Source organism: Mus caroli, unplaced genomic scaffold, assembly GCF_978045245.1.
Source record: "Mus caroli unplaced genomic scaffold, Mus_caroli_1 scaffold_5, whole genome shotgun sequence".
Classification (NCBI taxonomy): Eukaryota; Metazoa; Chordata; class Mammalia; order Rodentia; family Muridae; genus Mus; species Mus caroli.
Window position 1 is genome coordinate 37,374,289 of NW_028227260.1, and position 20,295 is coordinate 37,394,583.

At 38.3% G+C, this 20,295-nt stretch overlaps 1 protein-coding gene across 3 annotated transcripts in view; it reads left to right on the top strand.

Annotated features, from left to right (window-relative positions):
• The window catches only part of Sytl4 (synaptotagmin like 4), a 46,673-nt gene that overhangs the window by 6,119 nt on the left and 20,259 nt on the right, over positions 1-20,295 (top strand). For 2 of the 3 annotated variants that reach the window (XM_021153156.3, XM_029472915.2), the window contains exons 2-5: positions 14,114-14,286; positions 14,514-14,729; positions 15,264-15,373; positions 15,619-15,724. In XM_021153156.3, the coding sequence (XP_021008815.1) occupies positions 14,177-14,286; positions 14,514-14,729; positions 15,264-15,373; positions 15,619-15,724 (542 nt within the window). In that variant the 5' untranslated portion in view covers positions 14,114-14,176. The remainder of the gene's footprint in view (positions 1-14,113; positions 14,287-14,513; positions 14,730-15,263; positions 15,374-15,618; positions 15,725-20,295) is intronic. The other variant, XM_029472913.2, reaches the window with a different exon arrangement.

Consider the following 20,295-nt stretch of genomic DNA (forward strand, 5'->3'; position numbering starts at 1 on the left):
ATCACTCAATTTCATGGCCATGACTATTTAGAACTACCTTGAATCCAAGGTATTTTGAAGATAGGGAAATCTCCTGTGGTATCTGCACTATTTCATGTTTGTAGGTTTTTCAGTTTAGGTCCTAGGAGTGCCTTAGTGTCTGTGCCTTCAAATTATTGCCAGTGATATACCAGAAAGCATGGTTATATCTGCTGAGGGCCCACTATGTGTTGGCTATGAGGTCGTGAAATGTGATAGGCACCTTCATCGGGTCTGGCCATCCAAACATTTGACATCTATTGGAGACAGACACTGCTCTCTTTTTCTGTTAAACATGGATTAAACAATGGATCAGAAAATTTGTTGCTACTGGGAAAAGTTCTATAAAGTTCAACTTTTGAAAAATCAGTTATTCTAACAGATTTTTTTTCTTTCCAGTTTACATTCATCAAGAAAGTATGAAGAATCCCTTTTATATTTCTCTTTTAGAAAGCTGAGCATTGGGGCTAGAGAGATGGCTCAGTAGTTAAGAGAGCTTGCTGCTCTTCCAGAAGTCCTGATGCTGGTTATCAGCACCCAGCACCAGCTTCAGGGACAGGACCCATGTGGCAAATACCCACAAACATGCATAAATAAAAATCAATCTTAAAAAGATCAACAATGTCTGTCTGTAAGAATTGACACCCAAATATTTAAAAAAATATTATTTCCAATATGGGTGGACCATTTTCTTTAGATTTCTCTTGACCATTTGATTGTCCTCCCTTAAGACTTATCTGATTGTATTCTCTTGTCTATTGAGTGTTTTTCTCTCTTCTATGATGCCACTAACCACTCGCTTGTCTTTTCTTCCTCCTCAAGATTTGGAGAGTCCACCCCATCTTTTCTCTGTATTTATAATTATTTCTTCCTATTTCCTTTCAACCTCTTCCTTATATAGCTTGGTGTGCCCAGAGATATGAAGATATTTTTATTACTTGACCCAGTAAGAGTTAAAATATAATTTTATTGCCTCTGCTTATCTTAATTCCCAGAGGGAAATTTTTTTGTTTGCCTTTTTTTCCAGACATTATTTGTATGCCTATATGAGATATTCCAATCTATTCATTCATCCTTCCTATCTCTCTATATTGAGAAATACAAATGGGAGGGTATCTAGAACTAGGTGGAGGTTCACCATGAGCAGGCATAGATGAGCTTAACTATAGCTTTGGCATCAGTAAGTGATCTGATGGCATGTATATTTCTCTATGATAAGAGGTAAGACCAGCCTCTTGGACAGGAGTTAAAGTAGACAGGGTTTGGATTGAATATTAGAGTCACTTGAGCAATAGGTATTGTGGAGAACAGGAAGGCTAGCCAGACCCAGAGAAGCATATTTGTGGTGCCCAGCAGTGTTGAGGTGAGCTTGGTGATGAAGAATTTGTGTGGGTAATAATCTACCAGGCCCATCTTCTTCTTTCACTGTATCCCAGGAGCTCTCAGGAAGGCATAAAAGACACATGAGCTCAGATGGGTTTTAAAAAAAGGAGATATTTGTAATGAAATTAGGAGTTAATGAGGACACTGACAAGAGTGTATTTGAGATAATAGAATCCAAACTGTCTAGGAAAGGAAGTAAAGACAGAAAGGGGCTGACCAGATGAAAGAGGGTTTGTAGAAGACTGTTCAGTGAGGTCTTGGAGTAGGAATGACATGGGAGAGATCACTGAGTGAAAAAGTTGGAAGGATGGGCTGTTAAATTCAGAGAGGAGTATTGAATCAATGATGAAAAAGGTGGAGAAGTTCTGTGAATAAACTCTTGGGTGTGGTTGAATGATAAGTGGTATTTTTGATGCCAGCTAATTCACTCTACAAATATTGATTGAGTGTATTTGTTGGCCAAGCAGCACTCTAGACACTGACGGTACAGAGATGAACAAAATTAAGCTCCATTTCCTTTCCCCTCCAATAATATATTTCGTTCATACAGTTTACAATCCTGTAGTGTATACACACACACACAATTTTCACATTTGTAAAATAAGAGGATAGTTTGCTGAGCAGATTTCTCTCTGTATAATTTTATTTAGAATACTAATAATTACAATACTAAGAGCAAATATTTGTATGTGTGGCAAAGAAAGTCCGTCTAGGTATTTTGAGTGATTTCCTTTTTTAAATTCTACTTATTTCATTATGAGAATTTATATCTTTTTCTCCTGAGAACTTGTAAAGGTACTTTCATGTATCTTGTCAGTTCTGAAAATATAGAAATGTACGAACCTACTTTGAACATTTCAGTGTTTGTAGCTTCTAATTTTTGTTTTTGAACTGTTAGAACAGTGCTTCTGCAGTCCACCAGATGTTGGTAATGCATGTACTAATCTTGTGCTAGGGATTTGAAGTAATGTGTCAAGTAATTATGGTTAAACAGTTTAGGAGGCAAGGAACACTTGCAGTTAGTTTGTATATTACATTTATTTCGTAGTTTGTAATTTCTCTTACCTTTTGTGTAAACATTCGCACATATTTATTAGCATTTTACTTGAATGAAATTTACACTTTAAAATGGTCTGCCACACATGCAGCTCAGTTAAAGTTCAAATGCAGGTTATTTGGTTGTGCTTAAGGTTTCTATGGCCATAGCTAGATCACAGCATCCCTAAAATTAAAAAGAAGTCAAATGCATGAAATTGCAGCTAGGTGTGAACATGGGCTGGATTAGTCATGAGCCGTCATGACTTCTCATTTAAGAGGACGGTGTGGGTGCTTTGTAGGTGACGTGGCCTGAGAGAAACAGATGCCATTTGGAGTTTAGTTTAGAAATCACCACCATCTGTGACCCTGGCAAAAGAACAGGGTCTTCCCTGTGGGGTTTCTGCTTTATCAAAGCTTATAGAACAGGGTATGATAATTGAGTTACAAGGTGATAAGCTTTATTGAAAAATTACAGCCTTATCACACTTAAAATTGATTATAAGTGAATAAGATTTTATAATATTTCTTTATTTGGGGGGAGTAGGTTTAGGGGTGGGTCAGATGGATCAAACCAAACTCAGGGCTTTGTGACTGCTAGTCAATGCTGTCCCACTGAAACTGGCTCTTGAATTTTTGCCACCAGATCTCTTTATATAGACCAGGCTGACTTTAAATCACAGTCCTATTGCCTTGGCCTCCTGTTTGCTGGGATTCCAGGTATGCACCACTATGCTGGGTGGTTTTGATTTTGAAGACTCTTAGACTCTTTAGTATACAAACCTTAAAGTTCTTAAGGTCTTCGATATAGAAGGTAGTGAACTGTTTGGTCTTTTACCATCAACTGTATAGGGCCTTATGGAGTTGCCTGGCTTACACGAGAGGAAGGTTTTCTAGTGCAGACTTTGAAAGTTAGAGATTTAAGTAGGGTTGTCTTAATAGCTATTTCTCCTGTTGCCAAATGGGACATTTGGACCCATGATCTCATTTTTGACCAACACTCTCATTTTTATGATAGTTAATACTTCTGTGAGCCATCTGTATGAAGACTTGCCTCTAGGATTTGTGGTGGGTTTAAGTCTTGAGGAGTAGGTTTTTATGACTATGAAATCATGAAAATAAAGCCACATTCACATGCTTTTGCATGCTGCTCTGTAAGGGCAATGTGTAGAGTTTCATACCTAGCGTCCCCTTAGGACTTCCTGTAGAGATGTATATAGTATATGAAGTGGAAATTTCCTCAAACCACACAGGATCAGTATTTGATGATTTTGAAATGTAACTATGTAGATAGCATGTGGTGAAAGCTGTCCCCACACAGGATTTTAAGAGCTAAGTGAGGACATTCCATCTTGGTTCCTTTGGCTCCCTTCGGTGTGCTCCCACTGTCCATTAGAAGAAATGCCCTAGATAGGGAGAGTGGCTCTTTCCCCGTCTGCAGATGAGAGGTCTGGGCAGACTGAGGGCCTCTCAAACTTCCATCCATTACTACATAATGACTTTAAATATCTACCTCAAGTTCCTAGGCATAAAATGTCCCCTTTTCCAAATGTCACCATGCAGAACACTATTTCTAGAATGTAAAGAGATGGTACAACCAAATGGCTAAGACCTTGGACTCTGGAACCAGACTGCCTAGTCAGAAAATTAGACTGTCTCTTTCAGGGGTGTGTAACCTTGAGCAAGTTATTTGCTCAGTCTGTGTCTCACTTTCTTCCTTTGTGAAATGTACACAATATTTAGTACCTGCCTCATGGCATGATTCTAAGGGCTAAATGACTCCAGGTGTAGAAAAGTGACTGATATATACATAATCCATGCTATAGACGTGTTAGCTGCTCTCACCTTCCACACAGTCCTCATCCTAGTTGGTGTATATCTTAAAAGGAGCTAAAAGTGCCGAGCACCGCAGCACATACAAACCCCTTTCATAGAACCCATTTAGAGAAAAAAAAAAAAACTATTTGAGACCGTAAAGCTTCAGGTAGAACTGTGAGCTAGCTGCAAATTTCTCGCTATCAAGGAAAGAAGAGAAAACCCCCTTGCTGCTCTAAAACTGTTGATGGCAGGCTCAGAGAGGTCAAAGCCTGGGGCATGTGTGACAGGAGGCTGTGCTCTGCAGATGACCCAGCCAGGGGCCGCCAGACTGCAGGTGAATCCAGGTACTTGACCATGAAGCCTCACTTGCTCTTTGATGTAAGAGCCTTGGCTTTGAATCTTTTTCTTTCTCCCCATTCCTGTTTTCCTTTCTTCCCCCCTTCTCTTTTTGATCCTATTTTAAAAATGTATGATATTTTTCTATGTTTTATGTATCTTTATAAGTCACTTTAAATCCTGTCTGGAACAGTGTATAAATAATTATCTTTAAAAGCGATCATATCTAATTACTAACATTTGCTTAATATTTATACTTACCAGTCTACATCCATGCAGAGAGGTACGGGCAAGTTTCCATCTGGGCAAGAATACTGATTAGATTTCTCAAATTTCATAGAAAGATGTCAAAACAGCCATATGCTCATATATTTTCCAAAGCATATGGTTAATAATAATTAAAACTAAGCAGCTAACAATATTGGTTTTTTATTCGAGGCCAGACACTATGCTATGCCTTTTACTCACAATGCCTATTTGACTCCCCAGAACCCCTGGCAGTTCTTGTTTTTGCCTTTCTTTCTAGTGGGAAAACTGAGACTTAGTGAGCTCAAATAACTTTTGCAAACTTCATAGAAATAAAATGCCGTGAACGGGCAGCCTGGCTTCAGCTCCAGTTCTTATAAGTACTCTTTTTCTTTCTTTTTTTTTTTTATTGTGTAAAAGTAAATTTTATTCACCAGATATAATTGTCTTGGAGAATTACTGCTGAGTAAACTCACACTTTCTAGTTCTTTAAGAGCTCTGGCTGCTTGGTTCACCTTAGCTGTTCTGCCTCAAGCCCTTCTCTGAGCCAAATCATTCAAATTGGCTTCTCTTTTGCTTCTGACTGAATTGTTTTGCTTGACCTCAATCTAACTCTGGCATTTTTTTCTTATCCTCTGGATTCTACACATTTTCTGACTTTTTCTGTCTTCACCTGCTACCACCCAGGTAAAACTAACACACAGTCTCTCTCTCTCTCTCTCTCTCTCTCTCTCTCTCTCTCTCTCTCTCTCTCTCTCTCTCTCTCTCTCTCCTGTGTGTGTATGTGTACCACTCTCTCTTTTTTTAAAAAATATTTTTTATTAGGTATTTTCCTTTCTTATGCTATATTGTCCTTAGTTAGGAATCTAGTGCATCAGAACTCCAAGTCCTCATAACAGAAGCTCTTTCTGTGTTATACAACATTTGCAGACTTTACCTCTGTGTTACCTTTGTGAGTTTTCTCCTTTCCCTCTCTACTACTTCTGTGCTCTGACCTCGTTTCTTGTCATTTTTCTCTCAGCATTTATGTCACACACACACACACTCCAAACAGTGATCTTCACAAGTGTGTGAGTGCTCTAAAGTGTCCTTGCCTTACCTGAAACACTTCAGTGTGCCCTGTGTCAAAAGCTGACTAGCTAAGCATCTGTGCATAATGTGCCAAGCTCCCAGAGACCTCCTGCGCCTTTATCACCCTCCCTTTATGCTTTGTCAGTCATTATCACCACAGTGCTTGCTATAGCATGTTGCTTTATGCCCTCATGCTTTTACCTCTTGATGGAAAACCCTTGTTCTACTGGTAAACCAGCTGCCACCCATTAAACTTACATTCAGTTCATGTGTTCCTGCTGACAATTCTCTTTTTGGTCTCCTTTCCACCCAGATGGGTTAGATGCTCTAACTTGGTATTCTCATGCTATCCTATGTGTGTGTGTGTGTGTGTGTGTGTGCACACATACACATGGTCATTTTTTACATTTTAGAGACTATTTAATTTTAAAATTGTTCAGATTTTTATATGTGTATACAATGTGTTGTGATGATATTTACCTCATTACTTCTGTTGTCCCTCTCACACTCCTGCTAACCCCTCCTCTTCCTACACTAGTTTCCCTCTTTTTCTTTTATTCTTATTTTTCTGTGCATATCTTATAACAGTACCTGCAGCTGCTGTGTGTGAACGATGGCAATGATTATATCCTATCCAGAAGGTACTTTTTTTTTAAAAAAGATTTATTTATTTATTTATTTATTTATTTATTTTTATGAGTATTCAGTAGCTATCTTCAGACACACCAGAAGAGCGCATCAGATCCCATTACAGATGGTCGTGAGCCACCATGTGATTGCTTGGGAATTGAACTCAGAAACTCTGGAAGAGTAGTCGGTGCTCTTAACCTGGTCAACAATTCATGGGAAGCTATCCTGCATTTGGTCTTAGGGTTTCATTTAAAAATATATGGATTTTTTTTTCTTTTTCTTTTTCTTTTCTTTTTCGGTTTTTCGAGACAGGGTTTCTCTGTATAGCCCTGGCTGTCCTGGAACTCACTTTGTAGACCAGGCTAACCTCGAACTCAGGAATCCGCCTGCCTCTGCCTCCCGAGTGCTGGGATTAAAGGCGTGTGCCACCACTGCCCGGCTTTAAAAATACATGGATTCTAAGAATAGCATTATGTACCTATGATGCATATATTTCTTTGCGCAATTTTTAAATGATTATCCAAGAGTCTGCTTCTTGGGTTGTGTGCTTTTTGTGGTCATGTGCTATGCTTTATTCCTTTATTCTTAGTTAGCTTGCACAGTACTTAGAACATAGTTGGTCCACCTAGTCAGTGACCATTTTGTACACAGTGCAAAAATTCAGAGCCCTAAGCCTGGGAAGAAACCATACAAATATTCAGAGGTAACTACTAGGACAGTAGAGGGTGGTCTCATGGGAAAACCTGTGGGGCTAGATAAATTTATACTTACAAGTCCAGAAGGAAAAAAGGGGGCAAATATTCCTAGACATTAATTGTGATAGTGTTTTTGGTTAATCTCCTTCAGATATTGTCATTGCCCTAGTGACAGTTAATTTGGTGCAATGAATGCACCAAAAAGAACTTTTAAACTTTGGAGACACCAACTCTAACAGCTTTGCTATTTGAATTTATGCTAAATTTCAGTCGTCTAGACTAGATAGTTAAGACATATTTATTTCCATGATTATGTTTATTAAACACTTCACCCTAAAATGGAGAGGAACAGTTGATACAACAACCAATACAGTATTCCAATGTGGACATTGTGTTGTATCTAGTGCCTTGGTGTATAGCAGAATCCAGATGGGATTTCTGGAAGCACTGATTCCCTATAAGTTAGCTTGCTTGTTTCACCCTGTATATTGTTGTTGCTGATGATGATGATAATGATGATGATGATGATGATGTTTGTTTGATTGGAGTATGTGCTCATGAGTGTGGGTGATTGGTCATGCCAAAGGCATTAGATATCCTGGAGCTTGGATTCCACTCAATTGTGATCAACTGACATGAATGGTAGAAAGTAAAATCCAGTCCTCTGTAAGAACAGGAGCCTCTCGTTAACAATCAAGCCGTCCTTCAAGTTCCTCACCTGTTTTCGAGTAATATTACTTGTGATGTATATGTTTAAATAGATTGTATTTTTAAATTTTTAATATTTTTATTATGTATTTTCCTCAATTACATTTCCAATGCTATCCCAAAAGTCCCCCCATACCCTCCCCCCCACTTCCTTACCCACCCATTCCCACTTTTTGGCCCTGGCGTTCCCCTGTACTGGGGCATATAAAGTTTGCAAGTCCAATGGGCCTCTCTTTCCAGTGATGGCCGACTAGGCCATCTTTTGATACATATGCAGCTAGAGACAAGAGCTCTGGGGTACTGGTTAGTTCATAATGTTGTTCCACCTATAGGGTTGCAGATCCCTTTAGCTCCTTGGGTATTTTCTCTAGCTCCTCCATTGGGGGCCCTGTGATCCATCCAATAGCTGACTGTGAGCATCCACTTCTGTGTTTGCTAGGCCCCGGCATAGTCTCACAAGAGACAGCTATATCTGGGTCCTTTCAGCAAAATCTTGCTAGTGTATGCAATGGTGTCAGCGTTTGGAAGCTGATTATGGGGTGGATCCCTGGAATAGATTGTAGTTTTTCTTTTTAATATTTTAGAGATATGTTCTGCTTTTGTTTACATTTGTTTATAATAATTAATGTGCTTTCATCATAATTTCTATGTATCAGTGTGCAATGTACTTCTGTCCCTTAAACTCTACCTTTTATTATTATTTCTGGTTTTAAGTTACTTGACAATGGCGTACTTTCCTTATATATTATGACCATAACTTTCCTTATATGTTATTCTTAAGGTTCAGTGTACTTCTTGTATCTGTGATCTCATAGTACTTTTCAAATTTAGTTCATTAGTCTTCTGAAAACATTTTAGTGTTCCAAATGTCATTGATTACTCTAGAATATTTCCATGTGTACTAGATGACAGAGTTGTTGGGCAACCCATTATATTTCTTTCATAGTTTTTCTTGCTGTGCATCATTTTGTAGATTGTGTCTTCATTGCTAATTGTCTTTTAACTACAATGTCTAATCTGTTGTTAATGTCGTGTTCTGTATGTTTGATCTCCATCACTATAGTTTTATATAAAAGACTTCAGTCTTTTATTTTTACAGCTTCCAAATCCCTACTTAACTTTTCAAACACATGGAAAGTAGCCATAGAAACTATTTTTAGTGGCCTTGTTAAATCCAATATTGGAATTTGTGGAATATTTTTAATTATCTTGTTCCATATTATTAGCAGAATTGTCCTGATTTTTGGCACGCCTGTAACTTTTAATGGGCACTAGAAATGATGCATTTTACCTGATTAGTTGTATATTTTTGTATCATAAACATTCTTGAGCTCTGCTTTGGGATTCACTTAAGCAATTTGGAAGCACTTAAGTTACTTGAAAGTAGACGGCTCCTTTCAAGTTTTTTTCTGGTTAGATTCGGTAGGCAGGATAAGAACAACTCATAACGTAGGCCTAATTGTTTCCCACTACTAAAATATATGACAGTACGTTTAGCCAGTGGTCTATGAATCATGAGGTTTTACAGTCTGGCTGTGAAAGAGGCACTCCTGGTTTTATTTGAATGCTAGGCACAGTGCTTTTGAATCCTTTCAGGTGGGTCTTTCCCTAGTCTGGAGTAATTTCATCACAGGGATGCCTTGCACTGGACAGTCCTTTGCTAAATACTTGAGAGAGGCTATATGTTGGTGCTTGAGGGGTTCTCTTTTTGCTGTTCTAGCGCATATTCTGTCTCGAGAGCTCCAGTCCCCGAAGGTTTGCTAAGGTTCTCACTCTGGGAGGCTTAGCAGGCTTTCCCTGGTTTCCTCCTCTATACTTTGGCTTAAAAATGCTCAAGGCGATGAGTTCTAAAAATGAGAAATCTCACCCTGCTTATCCCCATCCATAGAGATTGTAGCCTTGCACTGCCTCGTTTACAGTGTCTTGAACACCTCATGTTTTCACGGATTTTGCCAATTTATTGTATGAGTAGATCTACATTGTCTACTACTTCATCTTGAACATCAGTAGGTGTGATGTTTGGCACATCTCAGTGATTATGACCAAGCTCAGTTTCAGTTGTCATCCTCCAAACATGTAGGCAGCATGACATTACTTGTTTGACATAACTAAATCAACCCCTAAATAACTATATTTAAATGCATTCAGAATCTGGTGTCCGGTATTATAAATCTCACATAACAAATGAGTGTCTATGTATACTATACAAACATTGGCTTAACAAGAATTGTTTAATTCAGACCTTCATGGATAAACTAACATCCTTTGAACAAATCCAATTCCCTATGCTTAGTAAGATATTAATTTTTACCAAAATTGTTCATTATTCTTTGGTGGGAAATGACAGTTAATCCATTAGAGATGACATATTAAAACCATCATATGATTAGCATTTGTAAGTAGAAAAAATATTTACTATCACTTCAACCTTTTATCCCTTGAGCATGAGTCAGGACTTCAGAAAACCTTCTGTCAGTGTAATTTCTTATTTAAAAGCTGCTAAAAGAAGCGCATGCTGTCTGGCTAGAGTTTAACTAATGATAAACTCAGATTCTTTAAAAGAAAATGAACAGTTTGCCAAGATGTAGTAGAATCTGAAAGGATGAATTCCCATGTATAAAGTGATGACCTATGGGCTGGGGTTGCTCAGTGGTACACAGTAGTTACCTATGAGTGAGGCTGTGCATAGCATCTCTGTGTTCACATAACTTGGAGCATTTTGTGTGTTTAAAACTCATTTGCCATTTACAAAATAAGTTCAGTTACAGATGTATAAATTCATTTTACAAATAAAGAAGGCCTTGATGAGGGGTAGCAACTTACCCAGAGTCACACAGTACATGGTAAAGTTGAGATTCAAATTCAGTCTGGCTCCAAAGCCCTTGTGTTTAATCCTGGTATCCATACTTTATCAGAAAAACAACTGTTTTTTCTTCTTTCAACTCCATTACCACTACTCAGTTTTTGTGGATCTAAACCTAAACACATAAATACCAATCTCTCTCAGTGATAACGCTCACTAATCATTCATTAAAATCATACTGTGTATCAGGGATTGGTCCAAATTTCTGGGTGTCTATATCATACTGTATATCAGGGATTGGTCTAAATTTCCGGGTGTCTATATCCAACAATTTCTTCTAAGGAGGTCCTATCTGGCAGACATTTTGAGTTTGAACACAAATATTATCATCTTCACATTAATAAGTAGCCTTCACGTTTGAGAGACAGAGCAGGTATTCATGTGTTCAACAAATATAACACAGAGCCAAATCTGTTACATAGTCTTCCTACTACAAGAACTGTTTTTTTTTTTTTAAATTGACATCACTTTTCATTATTAGAACACTAGTAGCGATTTTTAATCTGTAGGCTATTCAGGAGATGCATCTATCTGAATGGCTTTCTAGGGTAGTTCCAAATGTTATATAGCTGATATATAGAGTCAGAGTTCACATCCAACTCTGTCTACATCACTATTTCCATTATTTTGTGTTTTCTTTTTTATTTGAAATTTTTTTCTTTAGAATTTAAGATACTTTAAGGTAGCTCCTTCATATGAGGGTTTGTATCTAGTCTCAAGCTGATATCTCTGGGAGGCCTGCTCTTTTCTGAAGGGAAATGGAGAAGTAGTAGATCTAGAGGAGAGGGGAGGTGGGGGAGGGGACCTGGGAGGAGAGGTGAGAGGGGAAACTGTGGTTGGTATGTAATATATGAGAGAAGAATTAACAACAACAACAAAAAAGATAGCTTCTTCCTTCCCTTCTTAAAACCTAGTTTTGTTGGAGTTAGCATTAATTCTCCTACATTATTATTTCTTAATCTATAGGATCAGGGTATAGATTCTAAATATGCCCACTAAATCAAAATTATTGTTCAACTTGCCTATATACTTTTTTCCTTTTTCTGCTAGAACTATTACTAATTAGGACATATGCCAACTTTCTGTCCCGATGGAGCCATTTACAGTTCCCTTGCTTTGCTATTCACTTGGAATATTATCCTCATTTTTAGCAATAAATGCATGCAATTCCTTACTAAAAATGTTGCCTTTTCTAGACTACTGTTCTGGGTCTAGGCCATACCAAAATGTTATATCAATGAAAACTGACACTATGTGACTACATAGAACAAACGAGCTCCAGTTTTGACAAGTGATCTTAGCAGTGACTTGGCCCTTTTGACATTTACGTCTGGATGGGAGTGAAGGACTATAGTAAGTCCTTTTAGACTTTGATGTCTCCATTAGGAAGTTCTCCTATCCATAACTTGAGAGTATATGAGTGGCCACAAATTTTTAGAGGACGTTGTCTTTCTGTGTTTATGCCTCTATTGTTTTTCTTTATTCTGTTTTTCAAAATATGATGTTATCATTTGCCCTAAACTGTTATTGCTTAATGCATTGCATAGGAAAGCATTACTTTTCATTCCATATAGTCCCTTTTGAATCCCTAGGGAATATTTTATCTTGTAATATGCAAACAGCCATGGTGGCAGAGGTGAAGCAAAAGGCATGTTTATTTGCTAAGATATTAAAGACATGGTTAGTCTATTATGAGGTCTTCTTTGACCTATGAGTTAATTAGTAGTGTCTGGCAAATTTTCAGACAGTATTGAGATTAGAATTAACCTTTAAAATTAACTTCTTATTTAATGTCCTTGAACTCAAATACAATTTTTAATTTGTTAAAACGTAGGCCTTTTAATTTATTGAGGCTTTTCTAGTACATGATTAGTTCTTGTGTGTGTGTGTGTGTGTGTGTATGCAATATTCCAAGTGTGCTTAAGAAAAATACTTTCAGCTCAATATATAGTTTTTATATGCCATTTAAATCAAGATTCTTTTCATGCTCAACTTGTTTATACATTTACTAATTAATTTGGTTTTAATTTTTTGAGACAGGCTGTCATGTAAACTAGGTTGACCTTAAACCTGCTGTGTAGCAAATAATGCCCTGAATTGTGATCTTCCTGTCTGTGCCTCCAGAGTGCTGGGGGTGGGGTTTACAGGTGTGAGCCAGCACACTTTGCTGTTAAGCTGCTGGGATTGAACCCAGGGCTTCAGACACCAACCCATCTTTCCCTTCATTCTCCTTTATCAACAAATGTACTCAGGGTTAGAGAGATGCTGCTGAATAAGAATGCCTATTACTCTCCCAGAGGACTCTAGTTATGTTCTCGGCACCCATGGGATTGGCTTACAACTGCCCATAACTCCAGCTCAGTGAGATCTGGTGCCCTCTTTTGGTATCATACACCTTGTATCTGCATTGCACGTGATACACACACACACACACACACACACACACACACACTTACTTTAAAAAAACACTCATTTCAGTAAGGCAGAAATCCATATCCTCTATGAAAATCCTCACATGTAAATAGCATTCTCTTTCTTTGTCTCTTTCTCTCCTCCCTCCCCTGTCTATGTACGACAGAATTGGATACTTCTGTAAGTTTCCATAGATCTAATTTAAAATTTCTTGATAGCACTTGCACAAAGTACTGTGTTCACGTCTGTAAGTTTCTGGAACTCGGGCGACTGTGGTTTATTCATCTCGGTGTCCCCAGTGCTTTGCAAAATACTTCACAGAGTGGTGCTCAACAAATGCTAATGAAATGGGAGAAGCTGTTCTCAAGTGCAGAGGTAGTGCATGTTATTTGGGAGGTAGCGGGGGTGGTAGAATCTTTCGAAGCATTGTTAGGAAGATGACTAAATTCCAGGAACACATGAACAAGTCAGGGATGGAGAATTCAGCTTAAACTGGCAGCCCCCTTAAATCCAGAGACCACCTACCTGACTATCTGAGTTAATAGAATTGAGAGTTGAGAACACTTACAATAATAAAAGTTGGATGATGATGAGGGCGGCCTTCTTGGAGGGAGAGTTTGACTCAGCTGCCTTATAATCCTTCCTGACTAAGATGCTTATTCTGAATGACCCAGCCACTTTCCAGAGTCATGAGTAATTTTTTGAAAAAAATAAAAATCATTCTAGGCCAGGGGTTCAAATGTGAAAGTAGAAATAATGAATCGCAAACTTTTTTTTCTACTTTGTCTCTTTAGCTTTAACTCAAGAAGAAGGTAGCCTGGGGGGAAAAATGTTCTAGGGCTGGGCAGTGATTCTGCAGTTAATAATCTTCATGACATTAACTGCTTTTTTATTTTAGACACATCTGGTCACTCTTCTTGCCCAGGTTGCTTTGAAGGAAGAGGAGGAGCCTAAAGCCACCATGTCGGAGATACTAGACCTCTCTTTTCTGTCCGAGATGGAAAGGGATTTGATCCTTGGTGTTCTGCAGAGAGATGAAGAACTCAGAAAAGCAGATGAGAAAAGGATTCGGTAAGGGTCCCAGAAATACTAAGCCCTTGCAGGCTTTCAACCAAGGAGACTCAAGCTTTTCAGTTGTTTCTTCATTCATTGTCGGCATTGAGTAAATGATTTAAAGCTGCGTAGGACTAGCTGGGCTCTGCATTTGTTGCTTGTACAGAACACAGTAGTCTTACTGTCATCCTCTCCACTTCTGTACATCCTGAACCCACTTGTGCTTCTCTTTCCTGTCTTGGCAGGCGACTGAAGAATGAGCTCCTGGAGATCAAAAGAAAAGGGGCCAAAAGGGGCAGCCAACACTATAGTGATCGAACCTGTGCCAGGTGCCAGGAGAGCCTGGGCCGCTTAATTCCCAAAAGCAGCACTTGTGTGGGCTGCAATCATTTAGTGTGCCGAGAATGCCGAGTTCTGGAAAGCAATGGCTCTTGGAGGTGCAAGGTGTGCTCGAAGGAGATGTGAGTATCACTTCATGGCAGCATAAAGAGGGGGACATATGTCAGGCTGCCCTGAGACTTTCTCTCATCAATTTTGTTAGATGAGTGACAAGAGTCATTGTTTCTACAGGTCTTTACTTAAGGTTTCTATTGCTGTGACAAAATACCATGACCAAAAAGCAAATTTGGGAGAAAAGGAGTTTATTTGGCTTACAATTCCAGGTTGCTGTTCATTATTGAAGGAAGTTGGGACAGGAACTCTCCAACAGGGAGGGAACCTGGAGACAGGTGCTGAAGCAGAGGCCATGCAGGGGTGCTGCTTACTGGCCTGCTTTCCTGTAGAACCCAGGGTCACCTACCCAGGGATAGCACTATCCACAATAGCCTGGGTCCTCCCTCAGTGAGCACTAATTGAGAAAATGCCTTACAGCTGGATCTCATGGAGGCATTTCCTCAACTGAGGCTCCTTTCTCACAACTCCAGCTTGTGTCAAGTTCACATACAAAACCAGCCAGTACAACACATCTGACATTTTCTTTTATTTTCTCCCCCCAGAGAGCTGAAGAAAGCAACTGGAGATTGGTTTTATGACCAGAAAGTAAATCGCTTTGATTACCGAACAGGCAGCGAGATAATCAGGATGTCCCTGCGCCAGAAGCCTGCAGGTATTGTTCAGGGCTAGAGGCTGTTTGAAGGACCTAGCCTTGAAGATAGAAGGCTTGTGTGGAATCCAGCTGTATTCTGGCTAGTGGTGACTTAACTCCAGGTGCTCAGCCAGTCTGTGTGAATAGAAAAGGCTGTATCTGTCCTATCTGCAAGTGTGTGTTTTGGGGAAGCTGCTTTGAAAGCTGTTTCCTTCCTTTATCTCATTATTACTACCCTGCCATCCTGCCATGCTTTTGTTTTGAAGTGAATAAAAGAGAGACAGCGGGGCAGTCCCTCCTTCAGCAGACACAGATGGGTGATATCTGGCCAGGAAGAAGGATCATTCAAGAACAACAACAGAGGGAACAAAGGTGAGAGCCAAGGAATTAGTATTATTTAGTTCTTCTATTACTATTACTTCGTTTTCTAAAGTAATGGGTATTATTAGAGGGAAGTTGGAAAATGCAGATAAAATTGAAGGAGGAGAAGGAGGAGGAGGAGGAGGAGGAGGAGGAGGAGGGAAAAGAATCAATCCTGATCCCACTAGCCCCAGGCAAATATTAACATTTAGGCAAATATATTTTGTTCTTAGGCTACACTCCCCTGTGAAAAAGAAATCTATTATTTCTTTACAAGGATTTATTTATTTAGTGTCTGTTTGCAGGTATGTGTACTTGTGGGTAGTTGTCTGCAGAGGCCAGAGGGTGTTAGATCCCCTGGAGTTGGGCTCATAGGCAGTTGTGAACCCCATGACATGGGTGCTGGGAGCCGAACTTGAGTCCCTCTGCCAGAGCAACACACATCATTAACTGATTCCCCAGTCTCATATTAGCTTTCTTCCACACCTTCCTAATCTTTTCTTTTATTCTCACTGTTCATTACTAAAATTTATTTAACTTTTCAGGCTTTGTGATATTTTCTTTCTGTTATGCAATCATAAATCAACAGACTTTAAAAACCGGTTTAGTTTTAGTTTCGCATTTATGCATATTGTTTGCTTACACTTAGGCCTGGAACCGTGACTTCTCTACTCCTGAATTCTTTACTTTGGCTTTATTTCTTGGTTGTCTAGATTTTGTCATTGGGGAGTGCTGTCAAGAAGGGTTTGTGATGTTTATTGCATTCTTTCATGTTCAGAATGCCTGCCAACTACCTTGGCAGTTGCATATTACAGACTTGAGTCATGTTTTCTTTCTCTCAGACTATTGTAGATGTTGCTCCATTGTCTTCTGCCATTGAATCTAACTATGAAAAAGGCCAGGTTGACATTTTTACCCTTGTAGGTAACTTTTTGTGTGTATATACACACATGCACACAAGAATATAAATCAACAAAGATTACTCTGTCCTTTGTTTTTGAGATATGATATACTCTTCATGATCCTTTTCTTTATAGTTGGAATTTTTCTGGACCACCTCCTTGAACATTTTTCCTGTTTTTTTAATTTAGGGCCCCACCTTGGGAATATTGGATTCCACGATCCTCTATTTCTGTAATGTTTTCAAAAGTGTATGATGTAAAAGCAAAAGAGAAATATCCAAGCACTTAACCATAGAGACTCCAATGTCTTCGTTCCCTTCATGCTATTTGGGTTTGCGCCATTCCTTTCCTTTCTCTGTTTTTTCTGTTCCTTCTTTTCCATTTGCTGACTTTAATGGTTTGAGGGAATTATCTTGTTTAGATTTGGTTTTTATTTTCTTCAATTGTTTGTATCATTTTGTTGTTTTATCATCTTGTATTTGAGCTCATGCACTTTAGAAAGTCTACATTATGCTTGTGCAAACAGAATAAATATATATTATGCAAACTAAGATGGCTGTGACATTGTTATGGGATGCAAATTTCTGGACCCACCACCATTCAACCATTCATATATATATATATATATATATATATATATATATATATATATATATGATATATGTGTGTGTGTATGTATCCATCCTCTTTGAGTAACTACCACATAGCTGAGTTTTTTAAATTAGTTTTATTTTTTTAAAAAGATGCAAAATTTTATTTTGGAACTAAGGACCACACCCAGAGCCTGTGCCGCTAGTCAAGTGCTGTACCACTAAGCTAAATTTTCAACCCAAGATTTAAAAAATTTTAACTGATTCTTTAAAAATTGTGTTATATTTATAACATGTAGTATTTCAATAAATGTGTGTAATAAATTAATGTAATGCTTAAATCAAGGTGAGCAGAGCTGCTTTTCATATCACCTCTTATGGTGAAAACTTTCAAAACTGTTTATTTTTTAAAAGACATGGTACACGTTATCTTGTGTAGTCCTATAAATGCAGAGTTGCATACTAAAACTTCTTACAGTGATCTAACTATAACTTAGTACCATCCCATTCTCCCTTGTTTGGACAAGCACTGTTTTGCTCGTATATGCATGGATGTTTTGCCTGCTTGTATGTCTGTGTAGCACATTTGGACTTTGTGCCTACAAAGGCCAGAAGAGGATACTGGATCATCTGGGGTTGGAGTTACAGATGACTGTGAGCTACCATGTGGGTGTTGGGAATTGAGCCAGGACCCTCATGAAGTGTAGGTGGTGTTCTTAATCACTAAGCCATTTCTCTGGCCCCTGTTGGACTTACTTCTCTGTAACCCTAGAAAAGAGGTGGAAGGTGGGTTGTCGTCTCAATGTTTGTCTCCTGAATTTTTATAATCTTTTGTTTTATATTTTTTGTGTCCATATGGTGTGCATGTGCACATGTTTATGTGCATACGTGCATGCATGTTTGTGCGTGCATGCACGTGCACATGAGGAAGGCAGAGAAAATCGTCAGGTGTCTGCCCCTAAATATCCTCCACCTTCTTCCCTTGGAATAGGGTCTTCCACTGAGCCTGGAGACTAGGCTGGAGGCCATGTCTCAGTGGTGTACTTCCTCTGCTTCCACATAAAGACCTGGGTTCAGGCACATGGCAATACTTGGATTCTAGGGATTTAAACATGCTTTCCCCTGCCTGCAAAGCAGGCATTCTTATTTACTGACCCATCTCTTCAGCATATTCTGAGCTTCCAAACCCTTTGTTTTCTTAACTTATTTTTTTCTTTTTAACTTTGTCTTATGGGCATATACTTTACCCCATTCATTTGTTGCTGGTGAATTTTAGGCATATGTATTGTGAAGACTTCTTCTTTAATTTTACCTCAGCCAAAGAGAAAAGATTTTATTACATCTTTTATTGATCATAAAAGAAAAATGAGTGTAGAGCTGGTGGCACATGGCTGAATATGCAGGTATTTTCGAGGCTGCAGTAGGAAGGGCACAGCTTAAGGGCACTTTGGGCTATCTAGTAAAAGCAAAGATTACAAAGAAGTCTACAAGAACATGGAGGTTAAATCCTCTAATAGTTTTCTTTGTCCGATCACTGTTAGTAGTCATTGATAATTTTGGCATGTGAATTACCAAGATCTCTACACACACCCATGTGAGTTAAACACCTGAATTTTAATTGTTTTTAATAGATTATATTAGGGACATGTTAAGTTTAAAAATAAATAAGAACTTTCAAAACAATAGTGCAAACAATGCCATAGAAAAGGAGAAAAAGATCTGAAGGGATATTTCACTAATGAAAATATGCAGATGTCAAATAACAAAGTTCAACATTATCAATCACTAGAACACAAATAAAATAACAATGAGATGCTCCGTGTCCACTAGAATGGCTATCATTTTCAAAAGATCGGTTATACCATGTGCTGGATACAGAACAACTGGCACTCCTATTCATTTCTGTGGATAAATGTACCATGCTCAGCTGCTCTTCTAGTTTTTTTAAAAGTTCACTGTGCATTTACTATGTGATTCAGATGTTTCAAAGATATGTAACTCAAGAGAATTCAAGGCATATGTCCATCAGAAACTTGTATATATATATATATATATATATATATATATATATATATATGTATGTATACATATATATTCATAGAAGTTTCATTTATTTTTAAGACAGTAAGAAATTATTTTACTGAAATTTTATTTTTGCCAGTGCTAGTAATTGAACTTAGGGCCTCATATATGTTAGGCAAGTGTTCTTTTATTGAATTATATTCCCAGACCTGGAATTAAAAATGTTTTAATGTATGGGCCTAGAGAGACAGCTCAGTTGGAAAAGTGCTTGCTGCCCCACTAGAGTTTTGGTCTCCCAAACCCACTTAACAGTTGCTTTGGTGTGGGAGATGGGGAGGTTTTGACAAAGCATCCCATAGCAAAATAATGGTTCACCCTGCCTCAGTATATGAGGAGAAGAATCAAGGAGAACACGCAGTGCCAATCTTGAATGGACACACACACGGACACACAGACACATGCACACACACTTTGCCTACAAATATATAAACACATATTTCTGCACCCATGCAATTCAGACATATATATTAAGTATATTTCATCACAGAACTAATTAGAATTAGTTTGCACTTATAAAACCTCAGAAAACCAAAATTATAGTAAATTTAGTCACTATATATAGTCTATAAAAACATTAGATGGCATACTAATAGTAGTGATATAAAATTGATGTGCTCCATGATTCTTCTCTGTTTGTCTTGTCTTTTCCTTTCTTTTCTTTTCTTTATCTCTCTCTCTCTTGTCTGTCTGTCTGTCTTTTGGTCTTTCTTGCAGACTTTATCTTGTGCAGATAATCATAAGTGGTGAGTTTTCTGACTGTACTGTAGCCATGTCATGTCCTCAACACTGCCTTTAGCTTTTCCATTCTTTTCACCCTTCTGTGATGTTCCCTGAGCCTTGGCAGGGGATGGGAGGACAGTTGATCTCAATGTTCTATTTAGGGCTAAGCACTCAACAGGCAATTATTTTCAGGACTCTGATGGGTTCTATCTCTCTGTAATAACTGCTGACCATTGCAGAGAGAAACTTATTTTGCCAAGGTTCAGGCAACATCAATTTATAAATGTAA